Here is a 16,546-nt window from a genome sequence, read left to right as displayed (position 1 = left end):
GGCTCCTCCGGGATGACCCCTGGGGTGAGCCCCTCTGCCGTGACACCTCCCTCCCACGTCCTGCTCAGGTGCCCCACGAAGCTGGCAGGTCCCTCCCGTCTCAGGTTCCTACATGCGTCTGGAGTTTCTATTGTACCCCACCCCAAAGCCGGAGCACTGTGGCCTAGTCTCTCGTTACTGCCTCTCATTTCCTTCCTCCTCTGCCTGCTAATCGAACTCTTAATTTCCTTTGGTTTGAGAAGATAATTCCAAGGTCATAGCACCTTCTTCACATTCTACAGTATAAACCGTAACCTGCTCTCCATGCCCCAGTCTTCGGCTCTTGACCAAGCTCAGCTTTTCAGATTCTCCCCTTACGGTGATCTTTGGGTTTTCTCTGGTGCTGTACTCAGCAAGGTCATTCCAGAAGCACTGTGTGGAAAAGAAGGGATTACCAAGAGGGTCTAATGCACTGGCTGGTTCCTGGAAGCATTGTCCTATCAGGGTGGTTTCTGGTGTCCTGCCGGCTCACCAGGGCTGACCGTGGACCCTTGAGCCCCTGGCTCTGTGTACTTCTATAAGCACATGAGGACATAATTCCTGGGCACCTGGGTGACTCAGTTGGTTGAGTGTCCGACTTTGGCTCAGGTCATGATCTCATGGTTTGTGAGTTCAAGCCCCACATCGGGCTCACTGCTCTCAGCACTGAGCCACTTCGGATCCTTTGTCCTGCTGTCTCTCTGCCTCTCCCCTATGCACACTCTCCAAAAATAAACAAAACATTTAAAAAAAAAAAAAGAAAAGATATTTCCTAGGTATGATTCCTACTGCCTAGCATCTTTTAAAATGTTTATAAAAACCTCTGAAAAGATGAATTTGGTCATACCGATGGATTTTGGAAAAACATTTCACTTGATAGTAATTGCAAATGACTCCCCTCTCCCCCAGCTTAAGGCACCAAGTGGAAATGCTTTGTTTCCTCAATGAAGGGAGAAAGGGAGGAAGAATGTGCGTATTTGGGGGTTTGGTCTGGAGGCAAACATCAGATGCAGCACCAGACCCACCCTCCCTCCACCCCGCCCCCCAATTTGTAACCAGGAGTCTGTGATACTTAGCTTTGTATTTCTTCAGGCCTGTCTTAGGTGTGGAGACAGGCCAGCTAAGTGTGCCCCCAAAACATTGGCTTGGTAAGAGTTTGGTTTTGATATATGATAGCAGCATAAAGTGCAAAGGTGGCATAAAGGAGTCCTTGAAATCATGTGGAGACTATTCATTAGATATAGTAGGAATCAGTAGGATCTCAGGCTTTCTCAGAAGCATCTGGTGCAGGGACTTCCAACCACCCCTGATTCTGTCCACCATCTCCAGTAGTAAATAACCTCCCATCTCACCAGGCTCCCTCCCATCTTCCCTATGGAGAAATTGATTTCTGCTTACCTGGCCGTTCAGCTCAGGTACCTAGATGCGAAGGAATGCCACTTCTCTCAATGCTGTGAAACCCATAGCCTCCAGGATCAAGCAGGGCAAGGAGACCTTCCTCTGGAGCGGGGGCAGTTGGCCTCATTGCGTGCTCCCTTCACGGAGGTCCAGCTTCCCCAGGGCGCCCAACCTCAGACTCCTGGGGTTCCTCACAGGCCAGTCCCAGGGGCGGCTGGTCTGCTGGATACAGCGGCCCCTGTGTGGTTCATGTTAGCACAGCTGAGAGAGGCTGAGCCCCTCACAGGGACTTGTCTGAGCTCTAAGGCAAAACAAAAGGGGAATAAACATGGAGAGTATAAGAAATACAAACAGCCTGGCTTCTGGAGGGCAGACTCCTCTCTCTCTGCCCATCCCACTCTGTACTGAGCAAAAAAGTGGGAAGCCATCCTGTAGCCACAAGCAGCTGACCCACAGCCTTGCCTGGGTGGTTCTCCAGCTCTGACAGACATGCATGGCACACCCTTGACCCCGTAATTCTTTGCTCCTTCTGTGCATGAAGGCCGAGTCCCAGCCCCTGCTGAGTCCCCCTTGACATTCCGAGAACCTCTTCCTTCTCCAGGTGTTTGATACCAGGAATGACCTCTCCCGGTGGATGAGACTTTTATTCTTATGTAGAGGGAAGTGATCGTAGCCTCAGTGACACCATAGTTTAACAGTCTTTTAATAAAATATGATATTTCATATAGAAGAAGTTAAACATGCATTAATGGGAAGGGGGATTTTCCTTCCTTTGGCAATAGTGGTTTGAGTCACTCGTGCATTTGTTATTTCGGTGTTTCAACAGTTACTCAACACCTACCGTGTCATTGTGCCGGGTTCTAGAGATACAAGACACATAAGAGGTATCCCTGCCCTGTGGGAGCCTACAGCCTGGAAAATTAAGGCAGACTAAACAAGTCAGCCTTGTAAAAGATGATTGTGCTGTGACACTTCCATGGGGTCCGGTGGAAGGACAAAAGAGAAGGACCTCGATTTTATGCAGCGAAGGGATGGGGTGGAGTTTGAACCGGGGAAGGCATGACTCAGGAAGTGGTGCTTCAGCTGAGTCCTGAAGGGGGAAGAGGTAGTTAGTCCAGAACATGGTGGTGGGGACGGCGGCCTAGAGAGGAAGTGGCATGAGCGGAGCATGGGGAATCAACTGGGCTGGTCCACTGGGGACCTCCCCGGAGCGTGGTGGGGGTGGTCCATGGGGTGCCAGGGCCATGACCTGGAAGATGTAGCAGAGGCCGTATTGTGCAGGCTGGGTGGCAAAGCCAAGGAGTGTGGACTTCAAACAGAGATGTGGGGAGACTGGAAGCACCAGCCGGCTTCAGGGGATGGTGTGGTACTTGGGTGTGAGACAGAGCAGTGGTTTTCACTTTGTGGTCCTCAGACCACCAGCATCGGCATTGCCTGGGGACGTGCTAGAAACGCAGATTCTCAGATCCGGCCCCCGATCTCCCCTGCCAGACTCTGCAGATCGGTCTGCCTGTTTCAGCAAGACTTCCTGGTGATTCCGATGCTGCCCAGGTTTGAGAATTGCTGAGCTGGAGACTATAGGAAGAACTAAGAGAACAGTGTTATAGGGCGAAAGGTGATGAATTTGGGCTCGAATGTGTTGAGTTTGCAATGTCTTGTGGGAATGAGTAGGTGGAGCGTGATCCCAAGACCCACACCATCGGCATCTCCTGGGAGCTTGTTATAAGTGCAGAATCAGAGACCCATCTAGAACTCTTGAATCAGAAGCAGTATTTTGACAAGATCCCCAGGTGATTCGTGTGCATGTCCCAGGTGAGAAGCAGACTCTAGTCTGGAGGTCAGTGGGGTATATATGGCTGATACTCAGGAGAGGGGTCTGGCCAGGCAGTAGAAATATGGGGTGGTGTCTGTGCTCAAATCATCACACTGGCCAGGACTAATGTCACAAAGCTGTACAACATCACACATAATGAGGCCCTGGATGACAGCCAGCCTGTTGTAAGGAAAACATTATTTGCAGTCGTTATCTCAAGAAACAACAGTTTCCCCAGACACCCACAGTAGGTCATTGGAAGAACCAGGACTGGAACCTGGTGTCAGAGCCCTTACGGTCAAGTTCTTGTCATTAAGCCGCCCTGTGTGGGAGGGAGGCTCCGCATTCACTTATGTTGTCAGGGCTCGAAAAGCCAACTAGCAGAGAAAACATTACCCATGATGCTCAGTAGATGCTCATAGAATCCGCTCCACACAGGTTTGTCCACAGTTGTTGAAAGAGATGATAGAAAACAAAATGATAAAAACTGCTTTCAGGGGTGGCTGAACCAATTGGGTGGCTCAGTTGGTTAAGTGTCTGACTTCAGCTCAGGTCATGATCTCATCCATGAGTTCGAGCCCTGCATTGGGCTCTGTGCTGACAGCTCAGAGTCTGGAGCCTGTTTCGGGTTCTGAGGCTCCCTCTCTCTCTGCCCCTCCCCTGCTCATGCTCTGTCTCTCTCTCTCTCTCTCTCTCTCTCTCTCTCTCTCAAAAAATGAATAAACGCGGGGCGCCTGGATGGCGCAGTCGGTTAAGCGTCCGACTTCAGCCAGGTCACGATCTCACGGTCTGTGAGTTCGAGCCCCGCGTCAGGCTCTGGGCTGATGGCTCGGAGCCTGGAGCCTGTTTCCGATTCTGTGTCTCCCTCTCTCTCTGCCCCTCCCCCGTTCATGCTCTGTCTCTCTCTGTCCCAAAAAATAAATAAAAACGTTGAAAAAAAATTTAAAAAAAATGAATAAACGTTAAAAATAATTTTAAAAATCCTGCTTTCAGATTCAAAACGTGCATTCCTATTGGTAACCTCAATTCGCTCTTTACGACATTACTGTAAGTAGATAAGACAGGAGTTATTCATGGTCTAAGTTTTTATAATTAACATACTATAAAATTCATCATTTAAAGTGCGTAATTCAATGGTTTTTATTATATTCACAGGGCTGTGCAACCATCACCACTGTCTAATTACGGAACATTTCCGTCACCCCGCAAGGAAACCCCATACCCTTTAGCTGTCACTCTCTATTGTTCCCTCCCCCAAGCCTCTGGCAACTGCTCATCTACTTTTTCTGTAGACTTGTCTCTTCCGGGCATTGCATATCAATGGAATCATAGAATATGTGCTCTCTTACATGTGGCCTCTTTCACTTACAGTGTTTTCGAGGCTCATCTATGTTGTAGTATATCTCAGTGCTTCATCCCTTTTATGGCTGAATAATAGCCCATTCCTTGGATATACTATGTTTCGCTCATCCATTCATCACTTGATGGACATTTGGGTTGTTTCTGTCTCCTCACTGTTATGAATAAAGCTGTTATGTACATTCATGTACAAGTTTTTGTGCGGACATATGTTTTCATTTCTCCTGGGCATATACCCAAGATTAGAATTGCTGGGTGATATGGTAACACTGCATTTAACTTTTTGGGAACTTCTAGATAGCTTTCCAAAGTGCACCATTTTACAGTCCCTTCGAGAATGTGTGAGGGTTTCAGTTTCTGTACATCCTCTCCAACATTTGTTGTTACTTGTCCTTTTTATTATAGCCCTCCTAGTAGGTGTATTTTATAGGTAAGAAAACGGAGGGTACATTGTGTGCCAAGGTTCTTAGAGCTAGTAAATGGTCAAGCTAGAACTTTTTTTAAAAAAGCAAATACTTACATGATGTATGTTCTGTGCTAAGCATTATTTAAGTCTTTTGCTCTTGCTGTTTATTCTTTTTTTTTTTTTTTTTTTAAACATTTATTTATTTTTCGGACAAAGAGAGACAGAGCATGAACGGGGGAGGGGCAGAGAGAGAGGGAGACACAGAATCGGAAACAGGCTCCAGGCTCCGAGCCATCAGCCCAGAGCCTGACGCGGGGCTCGAACTCCCGGACCGCGAGATCGTGACCTGGCTGAAGTCGGACGCTTAACCGACTGCGCCACCCAGGCGCCCCTGCTCTTGCTGTTTATTCTTTATAGCAACCTGTAGGGAAGGTATTGTTATCATCTTTGTTTACAAATGCATACAGGGCAGGACTGGGCCTAGAGTGGGGCCCTTGGGCCCAACATTTAAGGAGATATCACTGTCATATTCCACCAGCACCTGGACGACCCTTAAAGGTTTCATCCTGTGCCTCCCTGGCCTCATTCTAGTTCCGGCCCTGTTTGAAGAGACTGAAGCATCAAAAGATTGAGTAGCTTCCCCAAAGTTGCATTAGTTATTACATGGCAGAGCTGGGGTTCCAATTCAGGAAACCTGGCTTCAGAGTTCAAGGCATTAACCACCTAGGCCTTCGATGTCCAAGCTGGGCCTTTTCCGTCTCTTTCTCAAACGTGAGTTTCCAAAATTAGCCAGAGCTTTGACGAGTGAGGAATCCAAAGAAAAATCCCATGGATGGGTTATGGGAAGACCAAACAGAACTAACTGACCTCAGCCTCCCAGGTACCTACCACATATTCTCCCGGAAGAGCTAACTGACCACACGGTTTCCCTTGGCCACATCTGTGCTTATTATCCCAACTCGGCATAAATCTGCCTAGTTTTTGCAGGCCACCCTGCCAGTGGCCAGATGGACTCTGTCCTGGTGGGGAAGAGGCCATCCCGAACCATCAGGATGATTAGCTCTGGCCGCTGGAAGGAAAACACATGCTCTCGTAGCCCAGTGGGGGTGAGTCTGCCCCTGATTCCAGGGTCCCGAGTCAAGTATTCAGAAATCACATCTCTCATAATCACACCCTGACTGGCTGTTCATTCTCTTTAGCCCATGTATCAGAGTTTGCTGGTCATCTTTTTTTTTTGAAACATCATCTTTCCAGTGGTGCTGCTGTTTGTGTGGGTTTGGGATGGCTCTGTGGTTTAGACTGAGGCTCCCGTAAGGTGATGTGAATACAAAAATGTCCACTGGCACTTGTGTGCCTTACCTCCTCGGGGTGATAGGCGGCCTTTGGAAAGACGTTCACTCAAGTCATCATTTTCTCCCTCTGCAGCCTCTGTTCCCCAAGGTCAGGATCAAGTCGGTCCCTAGCGGGGAACCTGGCCCAGGCCAGCAGACTTTGGCTATATCCCCAAAGCAGAGGTTTTTAAAGAAAATTTATAGCCGTCATCCTCCATCAAAAATGATCACTTTTGTGGTCACGTTCTCACCCTTTTGTTTGGAATTTCAATGCCTCAAAGCTATGGGTCTCTGGACCAGCAGCCCCTGGGAGCTCATTGGAAATGCAGAGTCTCAGGCCTGGCCCCAGACCCGCTGAATCAGAATCTGCCTCCAACAAGGTCCCTCGCTGATTCCCGTGCACCTCCACGTTTGAGAAGGACTGCTCCACGTGTCCTCATTTCTCTATTACCCTCAGCTGGGGTCTCCACCCAACGCTGGCTTTGAGGCTGGAATTGTTGGTAGGCTTTCTGATCTTAAAAAGAAAAGATGCACACACGTACAGAAATTCTTTCCCTCACCTTTACATGATGTCATTCATTTTACCTGGCCTGCCGCAAAAAAGAAAATGGCACATTACATCCAAGCTGTATATTTTTAAGACTAACTTCTTAATTGCGTCTCTCAAAGCAGCACACTGGAATCCAGCCCCCCCCCCCCAATCATTAACAGAGTCCCAAGTGTTGCCAAGACTAATCGAGAAATGCCGAAAGGCAAAATAAACACTGTAGTACAGTTTAATTCAAAACCATATCAGCCAAGAATGAAGGTGCGATTAGTGATAAAGATGTTAATAATTAGTTGTGGTCTGTTAAATTTTATATTCAGTGGTTACATAGAGTGAAGAAAGAATTTCCTCATGAGGACAGAAATTAATGTTTCACTTTGATTGCTATTTTAATGTGCTTATTTTAATGGGGCCATCCTGCAGAAACCCTTGGGCACATTTCCAATTTTACAGAAATGTAGAATTAATTATTATGGAAGCATATAATTTGCGAGCTGGAATGACCTTCGTGGTTATTAGATCCAGCTCAGACATTTTAGAAGTAAGTAAGAGTTGGATGATTTCTTCAAGTCCTTCAATAGCATATTGGAACCTTGCTCCCGAGCTCAGACCAGTGACAGCGAAACCCTTCTCACATCCCTGCAGACGGGAGCACTTCTCCTGGCCTCAGAATCCCCAAATCATCCTGTGTTGGTGCTCCTGGGGCCTTTACCTCACCTTGCATTATGTCCTGGTTGTTTGCCGTTGTGAGGTTGGGGGCTTGGGATTCACTTCTGTATTCTTGACTGTTCCTGGCTCTGTATTTTGTAAACCATAGGTGCACAATAAATTTACATGCAGTGTGATATGCAGGAGCTACTTTATCCCGTTCACGAGAGCTGACTGGGTCTTCATAATGGCAGCTTGAAATCGGCCACGGTGGAAGTACTTACACCCTAGATGTAGACAGATGGCACAAATAAGGGCTTTTCCTCCCCCGGGAAGCCAGATATTAAACACTTAGCAGCACAAAACTGTTTACATGATTTTTCTCAGGTCTCACAAGGCAACCGGTCTTGACCATCTAAAGATTATACCAACGTGGAGATGACCGTTTACCCACCGTGCAGCGTGGGTTGCCTCCAGAGTGATGGAGTAGCCAGTTATTCAACCTCTTTTAATTTCTTCAGGGATTAAGTTTGACCCAGTGCAAGTCAGGCCTCAGGACTGCACTGGAGTGTGGTTGCTTAGCTAAGCTCCACTTACCTGGAAAAGCTATTTGGGCATGAATGGTAATGGAAACCGGGCTGAAACATCAGGCACAGTTGAGTGAGAAAAAAATCCACAGATTATTTTCAGAGAAAACAAACGAACAGGAAGTTGCTGTGGCCGAAATTATAATTATACCCTTATACTTCTCAAAAATCCCTCAGTGGCTCCCTACAGCCTACCAACACACCCAAAATCCCTGCTGTAAGTCACACACTGGCCACAGCTTACCGTTCCAACCTCATTTTTAGCCACTCACATTGCCCACCTTTGTTGTACTTTCCAGCCTCTGTAAGAGCCTGTCTACAGAGAGAGCCAGCTTCTGTGACGCTCCCTTCTTCCCAAATGCCCTCCCTCTCCCACCATAGGCTCCATCCCTACCTGGTCCCCTCTATCATGGACCACAGCATCTGGGTTAACATGAAACTTCCTGTGACTCTGTTCCTCTCCTCTTGTGTGTCGTTCTTTAGGAGCAGGACCCGCGGTCCCATCGGCCCTGGCAAGTACGGCTATGGCAAGGCCCCGTACATCTTACCACTGCAGACGGACTCTGAACACTCGCCGCAGAGGCTTCGGAGGCAGAGGCCCTCGTCCCGGCATTCCAGGTCCCAGGGGGCATCTGGTCCTAGCCACGGCTACGGCCCATCAGCCCACCGGGCTCCCCAGCACGGGCCTCTGTACCAGAGTGACAGTGGCCCTCGCTCTGGACTGCAGACCTCCGAGGCCTCCCTCTACCAGATGCCTTTGACCCACGACGGAGGCTTTCCGGCAGCTTCGAGTCTCTTCCATGGCCCGGAAATAAGCAGCGGCCGCGGCATGGGGGCCCACGGGGCAGCTCAGAGCTTCTCACAGCCTGCCCGGTCCACAGCCATTTCCTGCATCGGGGCCTATCGGCAGTACAAGCTGTGCAACACTAACGTGAGTACGCACTGCCTCACACCGGGCCAGGGGACAGCTGCTGGTCCCCCTTCTGCTTGGCCAGCGAAAACACGGAAGACAGCACAGGCAGGGTCTTTTAGGCCATGTTAATGCCCCCCTTTATCTTCTCTCCCTTTTTCTCTCCGTGCATTCTCCGTGGATACTTCTCGTTCTCACCAGGTTGTCACTGTAGTAACTTAGGAGTAACTTCTTAAATTGCTCACTGACAATCACTGTTGCTACAGTGTCAAACATGTCAAACAACCTCCAGATTCTATAAACGGGTGGCTAACTCAGGGCCAACGGTGGTGGTGCTGAAGAGTCGGGCGTCCGGGGAGCTTTGCCTCACATCGGTACCAATCCAGGAAGCCTCCTGCCGTCCCTGGTGTGAGCACTCTGGATATTGTATGCGGAGAAAGTCTGATCGTGAATAACTTGCTAAAGATTGCATAGCTGATCTGTGGCAAAGCAACTTCTAAATGGAAACTCCCCGACAAGACTAAATGTGGTTTTTAAAGAAAATACCAGTTTAAAGACTGTATACAAAAGAGAAAGGGATAAGAGAACGTTTAAAGGTTAAATTTCCAAGCTGCTATATTTTTCATTAATAATTTAATCTACCTTAATATTCTGTTACTGGGTAACAGGACAGCTGTTATATATTAGCTTCAATTCTCTCATTAAAAATATATTTCCTGCTATAGAGTCCATAGAAATGACTTAATTTGTGATTTTAATAATTCCTCTGAATGCCTGGATTGCTTTCTAGCTTTTCTTCCACTGACAGACTTCAGGAATTATTAATTTTTGTAAAGCAGTCGTTTTTCTAAAGCCATTACTAATCAGTCAACCATTAAGTCTTAATTAAGCATCGTTGCTTGTCTTATAACAGCCCGGGTGCCATGGAAGATGAAAGGAAGGTCGTATTATCTATCTCACAGAGTTAGGAGGATCAAATGAGGTGATATTGAGAAAGGGCTTTATAAATCGAACAGAAATATTTGTGTCCGTGATCGGACGTGGCCCCTGTTCTTGAATATCTTTGCTTTCCTTTTAAAGTGAAATGAATTCATTTCTAAAGTAGAACACGTCCCATTGACTTGTATATTTCTTAAATTTGAAGACCACATAAACCAGAAAGAGACGGAAGCAGAGAGAGGGCATTTGGCACGTATTTCTGTCACCTCGCCTACACTTTTCAAGCACGCATGGTCTTGCTAGACCTTTCCTGCCGGCGGCAGGGCTGCCTCTCTCCATGTAGACGTTGTGTCCTCTCTGGGGGCTGGCATGACTCCACTACTAAGGACATTGAACTGCGAGGAATCCTAGACAATTCTGGTGAATTTATGACGTGGGCCACAATTTTGGCAGTTGGCAAAGTAACATCTCAAACCCAGGACAGAGAGGTGAATGTCGACAGAGGATCATACAGCTTTAGTTCCCTTCTCTTGGCTGTAGCATGTCCCACAGTGTCCTCCCCAGTGCACCCCATTATCCTGAGACCCATCCCACTTACCTTATTGAGTGATGTCATTCCTTAGAGGTCCCATTATTGCCTATCTTCTTTTTTTTTTAATTTTTTAAATCTTTATTTTTGAGAGAGGGAGAGAGAGACAGAATGCGAGCAGGGGAGGGGCAGAGAGAGAGGGAGACACAGAATCCGAAGCAGGCTCCAGGCTCTGAGCTGTCAGCACAGAGCCCCATGTGGGGCTTAAAACCCACAAACTGCGAGATCATGACCTAAACCAAAGTTGGATACTTAACCGACTGAGCCACTCAGGTGCCCCGTTTGTGTGTTTGTTTTTAATTTTTTAAAAATATTTATTTATTTTTGAGAGAGAGAGAGAGCCTATCTTCTTTTTATAAGCCCATGGCTTCTTGGTACTTGGATCATCCCCCAAACATCATGAACACCTTAAAACTCTCTGTGTTAGGAGCCCCTAAGACCTTTACTAGGTTTGATGATTTGCTGGGAGGATTCACAGTTATGATTTTTTACAACAAAAGGATACGGAGCAAAATCAGCAAAGAGAAAGGCACACGGGGCAAAGTTTAGAGGAAACCAGGCACAGGCTTCCATTAGTCCACTCCCAGTGGAGTCACACAGGATGTGCTTAATTCCCCCAGGAGTGAGTTGTGACAACACACGTGAACTATTGTCTACCAGGGAAGCTCATTAGAGACTCTGTGCCCAAGGTTTTTATTGGGGGCTAGTCACATAGGCACCCTCTGCCTGCCACATATCAAAATTCCAGGCTCCCATCAGGAAAGCTGGCGTTCAGCATAAACTATATCGCTTGTCCAAATAGCTTAGGCATAGTGAGTCTCTCTTATCACTTAGCGGGTGATGGAATCCCTTCTGAAATCCAAGCTCCCAGATGCCAGCCACAGACCAGTCTTGTAAGCAGGCCTGTCTGAAGAGAACTGTCTCAGTCCTGCTGTGTTGAGTCTTAACCTGCACACTTCCCATGTGGGACCCCAGTGCTCTGGCACCTTCGCATGGGTAACCTCACATGGATATTTACATATCTGCCCCAATGGGCAACATGAAGAGATAGCATGAATCTACAAATTGTGCACATCTTCCTACTCAAAGAGGAAAGAGGTAAAGGGCAGTATTGTGAAAAATCATACGAGTCTAATAGGGAATACAGGTTATTTTGTGTCCTTCAAAGATTTAAAAAGGAATATGTGCATTTAGAGATCTCTCCCAGTTCGTACCTGGGAGAAGAAGGAGAAGGGAAAGTAGGCCAGGGTGGGTTGGAAACATCCCCTGATTTCAGAACATCATCCCATAAACTAAGTGCCCAGTATATCCCACCCAGGTTCTCAATGGAATATCCTACTTTCTAAGACTACCCTCACAGTGGAGGTCTCAGTTGTGAGGTATATAGTAATGCATCTAAGGGGAGGTGTGAATTAGGGGAAATGGTTTTGCAGGCTTCCAGATTCCAGAACAGTGTCTCATCACTGATCACCATCCCATCCGCCCTCAACAGCCTTATGGTCCAGTGGTGAAGAAGCCCAGTGCAGCAGTGTATAAATCATTACACTTGGTGCTGGAGCACTTCATGAGGGGGAAGAACTTTGGGAGCACAAAGGAGGAGGCCACTGGGTTGGGGAAGACTCCACTGAGGAGGAAAAAACTGAGCTAGGCTTCTAAGGATGGCCAAAAAAGAGAAAAGGGCAGTCTGGGGCAAAAGAAACAGCTTGGACAGAGACAGGGAAGCAGGATTATGCCAGAATCTCAGGTGCCATGATGCTTTGCCAGGTTGTAGAGACCCTCCTTCCTTTCCCTCTCACATCCTCCTATCCGCTTCAAATAATCAATCTTTTTTTTTTTTTTAATCTTTATTTGTTTTTGAGAGAGAGGGAGAGAAAGAGCACACATGCATGTGAGCTGGGGAGGGGCAGAGAGCGAGGGAGACACAGAATCTGAAGCAGGCTCCAGGCTCCACACTGTCAGCACAGAGCCTGACGCGGGGCTGGAACCCATGAGCAGTGAGATCATGACCTGAGCCGAAGTCGGATGCTCAACTGACTGAGCCACCTAGGCGCCCCTGAATAATCAACAAATAATGGGCAATTTGTTCTTTGACGTCTCGAAATACAGAGATTTCACATGGGTGTTGCTTGACTTTCTTACACGAGATAGATGCTTGAAAAACTTTTAAAACACAGTGCAGAGGGAGAAAGCAATTCTAATCCACTGGTTCAATTGGATGTTAGGCTGCAGGGCGGTCTAGGATAGCGGGCTCAGGAGCCAGCCGTGCTAGACGTCAGCCTCAGTTTCCTTGGGCAAGGGCGCTTAACTCCCTGGGACCATCTATGAAGTCGGGGTGATAATAACACCAACTCCATAGTGTTGATCATGTACATAGGGAGCTGACACGTTGTTAGGAAATAAAGTGTTCTGACCTGGATGAGTGAACGCACTTGTGTGCCTCTCTGGAGTCTGGGAGTGGAGCACAGTCTCCCCATGTCAGTTTACAAGTGCTTAGTCATGAAACTGGATGAAATGGTCAGACTTGCTCAGACTCCCCTTTTGTCCTCTGGATTAGCTAGGGTTCAGAGTTCTTTCCCTTCCCCAACAATAAAACACAATTGCTGAGGGCCCCAACAGGGCAACTGTGATGTAGATTCGGTATAATCACCCTAGGGTCGGGTGTGAAGTAATGAGAAAGTAGGGCTATAGATTAAGTTCCTGCCAGTGAATGCTTTACACCCTCGAATGTGTTTAATGTGAAGCCTTACCTTGGGATGTCATCTGGGAATATAAGCATTCTAGTGTGTCTCTAGGACTGTTTGACTCTTAGTAAGATTTCCTCTATGAAATAATGTAAAATCAATAGTAAATGCAGTACTAAGGATCTTGGAATGTAGGCTTTAAAGAAAAGGAAGAGTTTTTTTTCTTTCTTTTCTTGTTTACATTGTATACGAGGAAGTTGCAAGCCCCAGTGTAGATATAGAATTTTATGGTCTTTTATTTTTTATTTTTTAATTTGTTAATTGTATTATTTTTTTAGAGAGAGAGAACACACGACGGGGGGGGGGGAGAGAGAGAGAGAGAAGAGAGAGAGAATCTTTTTTTTTTTAAATTTTTTTTTAACGTTTATTTATTTTTGAGACAGAGAGAGACAGAGCATGAATGGGGGAGGGTCAGAGAGAGGGAGACACAGAATCTGAAACAGGCTGAGCTGTCAGCACAGAGCCCGACGCAGGGCTTGAACTCACAGACCGCGAGATCATGACCTGAGCTGAAGTCGGCCGCTTAACCGACTGAGCCACCCAGGCGCCCCGAGAGAGAGAGAATCTTAAGCAGGCTCCATGCTCAGCTCAGAGCCCAACACGGGGCTCGATCCCACAACCCTGAGATCATGACCTGAGCTGAAATGAACAGTTGGATGCTCAACTGACTAAGCCACCCAGGCGCCCGGAGAATCTTACGGTCTTTTAGAGCAGGCTAGAGATGTCAATTTTAGACATCTACTGGTACGACACACCAGATCACTCACTATCGTAGGTTCTTGTTGGCATCCAGAAACACAGCATTGATATCGACAGTGGGATCAGGTGTTCGGCTGTGGGTCAGGGACACTGGGATTAAAGTAAGCTCTGGCTCTAAGTGGCTAAGAGTCCAGTGGGAGAGAGAGGCTCCTAAATAGGTAATGACAAGTATAGAGCATAAACACCACTGCACATGCTGGGTCGACACTCTGAAATCCCTGGACAGTGGAAATGAGCCTGGCCTGGCCTTCTGGAGGAATGTAGGCCATCCAGGTGAGGGGAGGATTTTCTGGGAGGAGGGAGTGACAGGGGTTCCCACAGGGGCTCAGGAGCCAGAAGGGGGTCTCGGGAGACCTCTTGGTGGAGCCAGAAGCTTTTCCTGTGAGCGGTGGCTTCCCCTGCGAGTTTCTCCTGAGGAGTGAAGGGGCAACACGGGGAGGTCTGATTTATCCACAGCCCTGCGCTTTCTCAGCTATGGCTAAAAATAATGAGTGCTCAAGGAATCGAGTAAATAGGTTTCTTCTTCGTGGAAGTTCTTCGAAGGCCAAGGCTTGGAAGCAAATGACCTGGAGTCTTGGTAAGAGTAAAACAGGGGAAGGAGGGAACCAAGGGGCAGCCCCTCTGGTGCCTGAGGGATGCAGTTAAAATCCTTCCTACTAGCTGTTTTGGGGGGTTGTATTATTATTTGCTGATACATTAACAACCAAGACACCTATGCCCTTTGTCTGGGAGGCCTGATGTCTCTCTCCCCACCTTCTCTTCAGGGCTCTGAATTCAGCGCTTTCTCCCCAGGGAACAATGACACTCCTGCTCCTTCTGGTGAAGGGAGGCTGTAGTGAGTCAGCTGGTGCAGGGGCAGTTTCGGGGTTATGATTTCAAAGTGCTTCGCTGCCAAAGGAGACGTGATCCTGACTTTAGACAGAGTGCACTTAACGTTATGGGGAAAAACCCCTGGGGCTAAAAGCAGCTTTTAGCAAACACGGATGTGATGAGTTCTGGTATCCGTGACTCCCCAGTAAATTTCCCTAGAGTGGGACTGACTTCAGACAATGGATTTCTCCATGTGGAGTTGTTTCTGTCTCGAAGTGAGTGAAAACAAAGGGAAGATGTTGGACAAATCTCAAATATAGCTAAGCTTTTAGAATGTCTTTAGGCCAATTCTAATTCTGCCCATTTCTAGTCTCCTATTGAAGGAAAGAGGAGTGGAAAAACAACCTCCTGACTGCACTTGTAAGGAGGAACTTAGCAAATGGGCCAGGTCAAGGATTTAGAACAATTCTGTGAGGTGTAAAACTTGCCAGGAACTGTGGGGCCAGTTCCATCTAAGTGGGGGCTCAACGTAAGTTTCTCTTATGAGTTTGTCACCAGCCTCCTTATCTGGGGGATATATGCTGGTGTCAGTGCTTTCTACATCATTCTCCCTTCCACCTTCTCCGACCACTTGGAATTTCCCATAGAAAGACCTCTTACTGAGGCGCCTGGGTGTCTCAGTCGGTTGAGCGTCCAACTTCGGCTCAGGTCATGATCTAACCGTTCATGAGTTCGAGCCCCGCATCGGGCTCTGTGCTGACAGCTCAGAGCCTGGAGCCTGCTTCAGATTCTGTGTCTCCCTCTCTCTCTGCCCCTCCCCTGCTTGCACTCTCTCTCAAAAATAAATAAATATTAAAAAAAAAGTCCTCTTACTGACCTTTTCTTGATCCATCAGTGGCCTTTCATACATGTATATGAAATATGTGAATATTAAATATATTTGTTAAATATGTAAATATTTAATATAAATATTTAAGTATATGTTTCATGTAAATATATTTGAAAGATATGAGTCACACATATATATTGAGTTGTTCACAATTGTCACTTTAATAATTATAGAAAGTAGTGCAGATACTAAGAAATAGCACAGTGGCAGAGAGCGCTATAACCTAGTCCCTCTCCCTAGATGTAATCGTAATCAATTATATTCCTCCCGCACCCCCCCTGACCCTCCTCCCCCGCACTGCCCCCCACCACATACCATGCAGAGCCCAACACGAGGCTTGAACTCACAACCCTAAGATCAAGACCTGAGCTGAGATCAAGAGTCGGATGCTTAACTGACCAAGCCACCCAGGCACCCCTCAGGTTTTTCTTTAAAACATGAAATGAGGTGTTTTGTTTTGTTCTGTTTTGCTTTTGTTTTTTTAGGTATTTTATCTTTTTCTTTTTAAGTAAAGTCTTTGCCCAATGTGGGCCTTGAACTCACAACCCTGAGATCAAGACCTGAGCTGAGATGGAATTAGATGCTTAGCCACCTGAGCCACCCAGGTACCCCGCAGTCAGTCATTTTGAATTTTTAGTTCCTGGGGTCATTCTCTTCATAAGTCTAATAGTATACTGATACCTCTGCTTGTTGATACATCAACTTCAAATTTCCTTCATCAACTCCTCACTCCAAAAGAAGGAGAAATGACCCTCTTTCCCTCCCACTGTGCTGATACCTGCTATCCACATTTTAATTTTCA

General features: G+C 47.1%; 1 protein-coding gene across 6 annotated transcripts in view; it reads left to right on the top strand.

Moving 5' to 3' along the window:
- Positions 1–16,546, top strand: part of THSD4 (thrombospondin type 1 domain containing 4) — a 576,883-nt gene that overhangs the window by 106,123 nt on the left and 454,214 nt on the right. For all 6 annotated transcript variants that reach the window (XM_023255096.2, XM_045059086.1, XM_045059083.1 and 3 more), the window contains one exon: positions 8,591–9,038. In XM_023255096.2, coding sequence (XP_023110864.2) covers positions 8,591–9,038 — 448 coding nt within the window. The remainder of the gene's footprint in view (positions 1–8,590; positions 9,039–16,546) is intronic.

The sequence above is a fragment of the Felis catus genome, chromosome B3 (genome assembly GCF_018350175.1).
Source record: "Felis catus isolate Fca126 chromosome B3, F.catus_Fca126_mat1.0, whole genome shotgun sequence".
Taxonomy (NCBI): domain Eukaryota; kingdom Metazoa; phylum Chordata; class Mammalia; order Carnivora; family Felidae; genus Felis; species Felis catus.
Note: the sequence above shows the minus strand (reverse complement) of the source record. Positions and strands in the feature narration are given on the sequence as shown.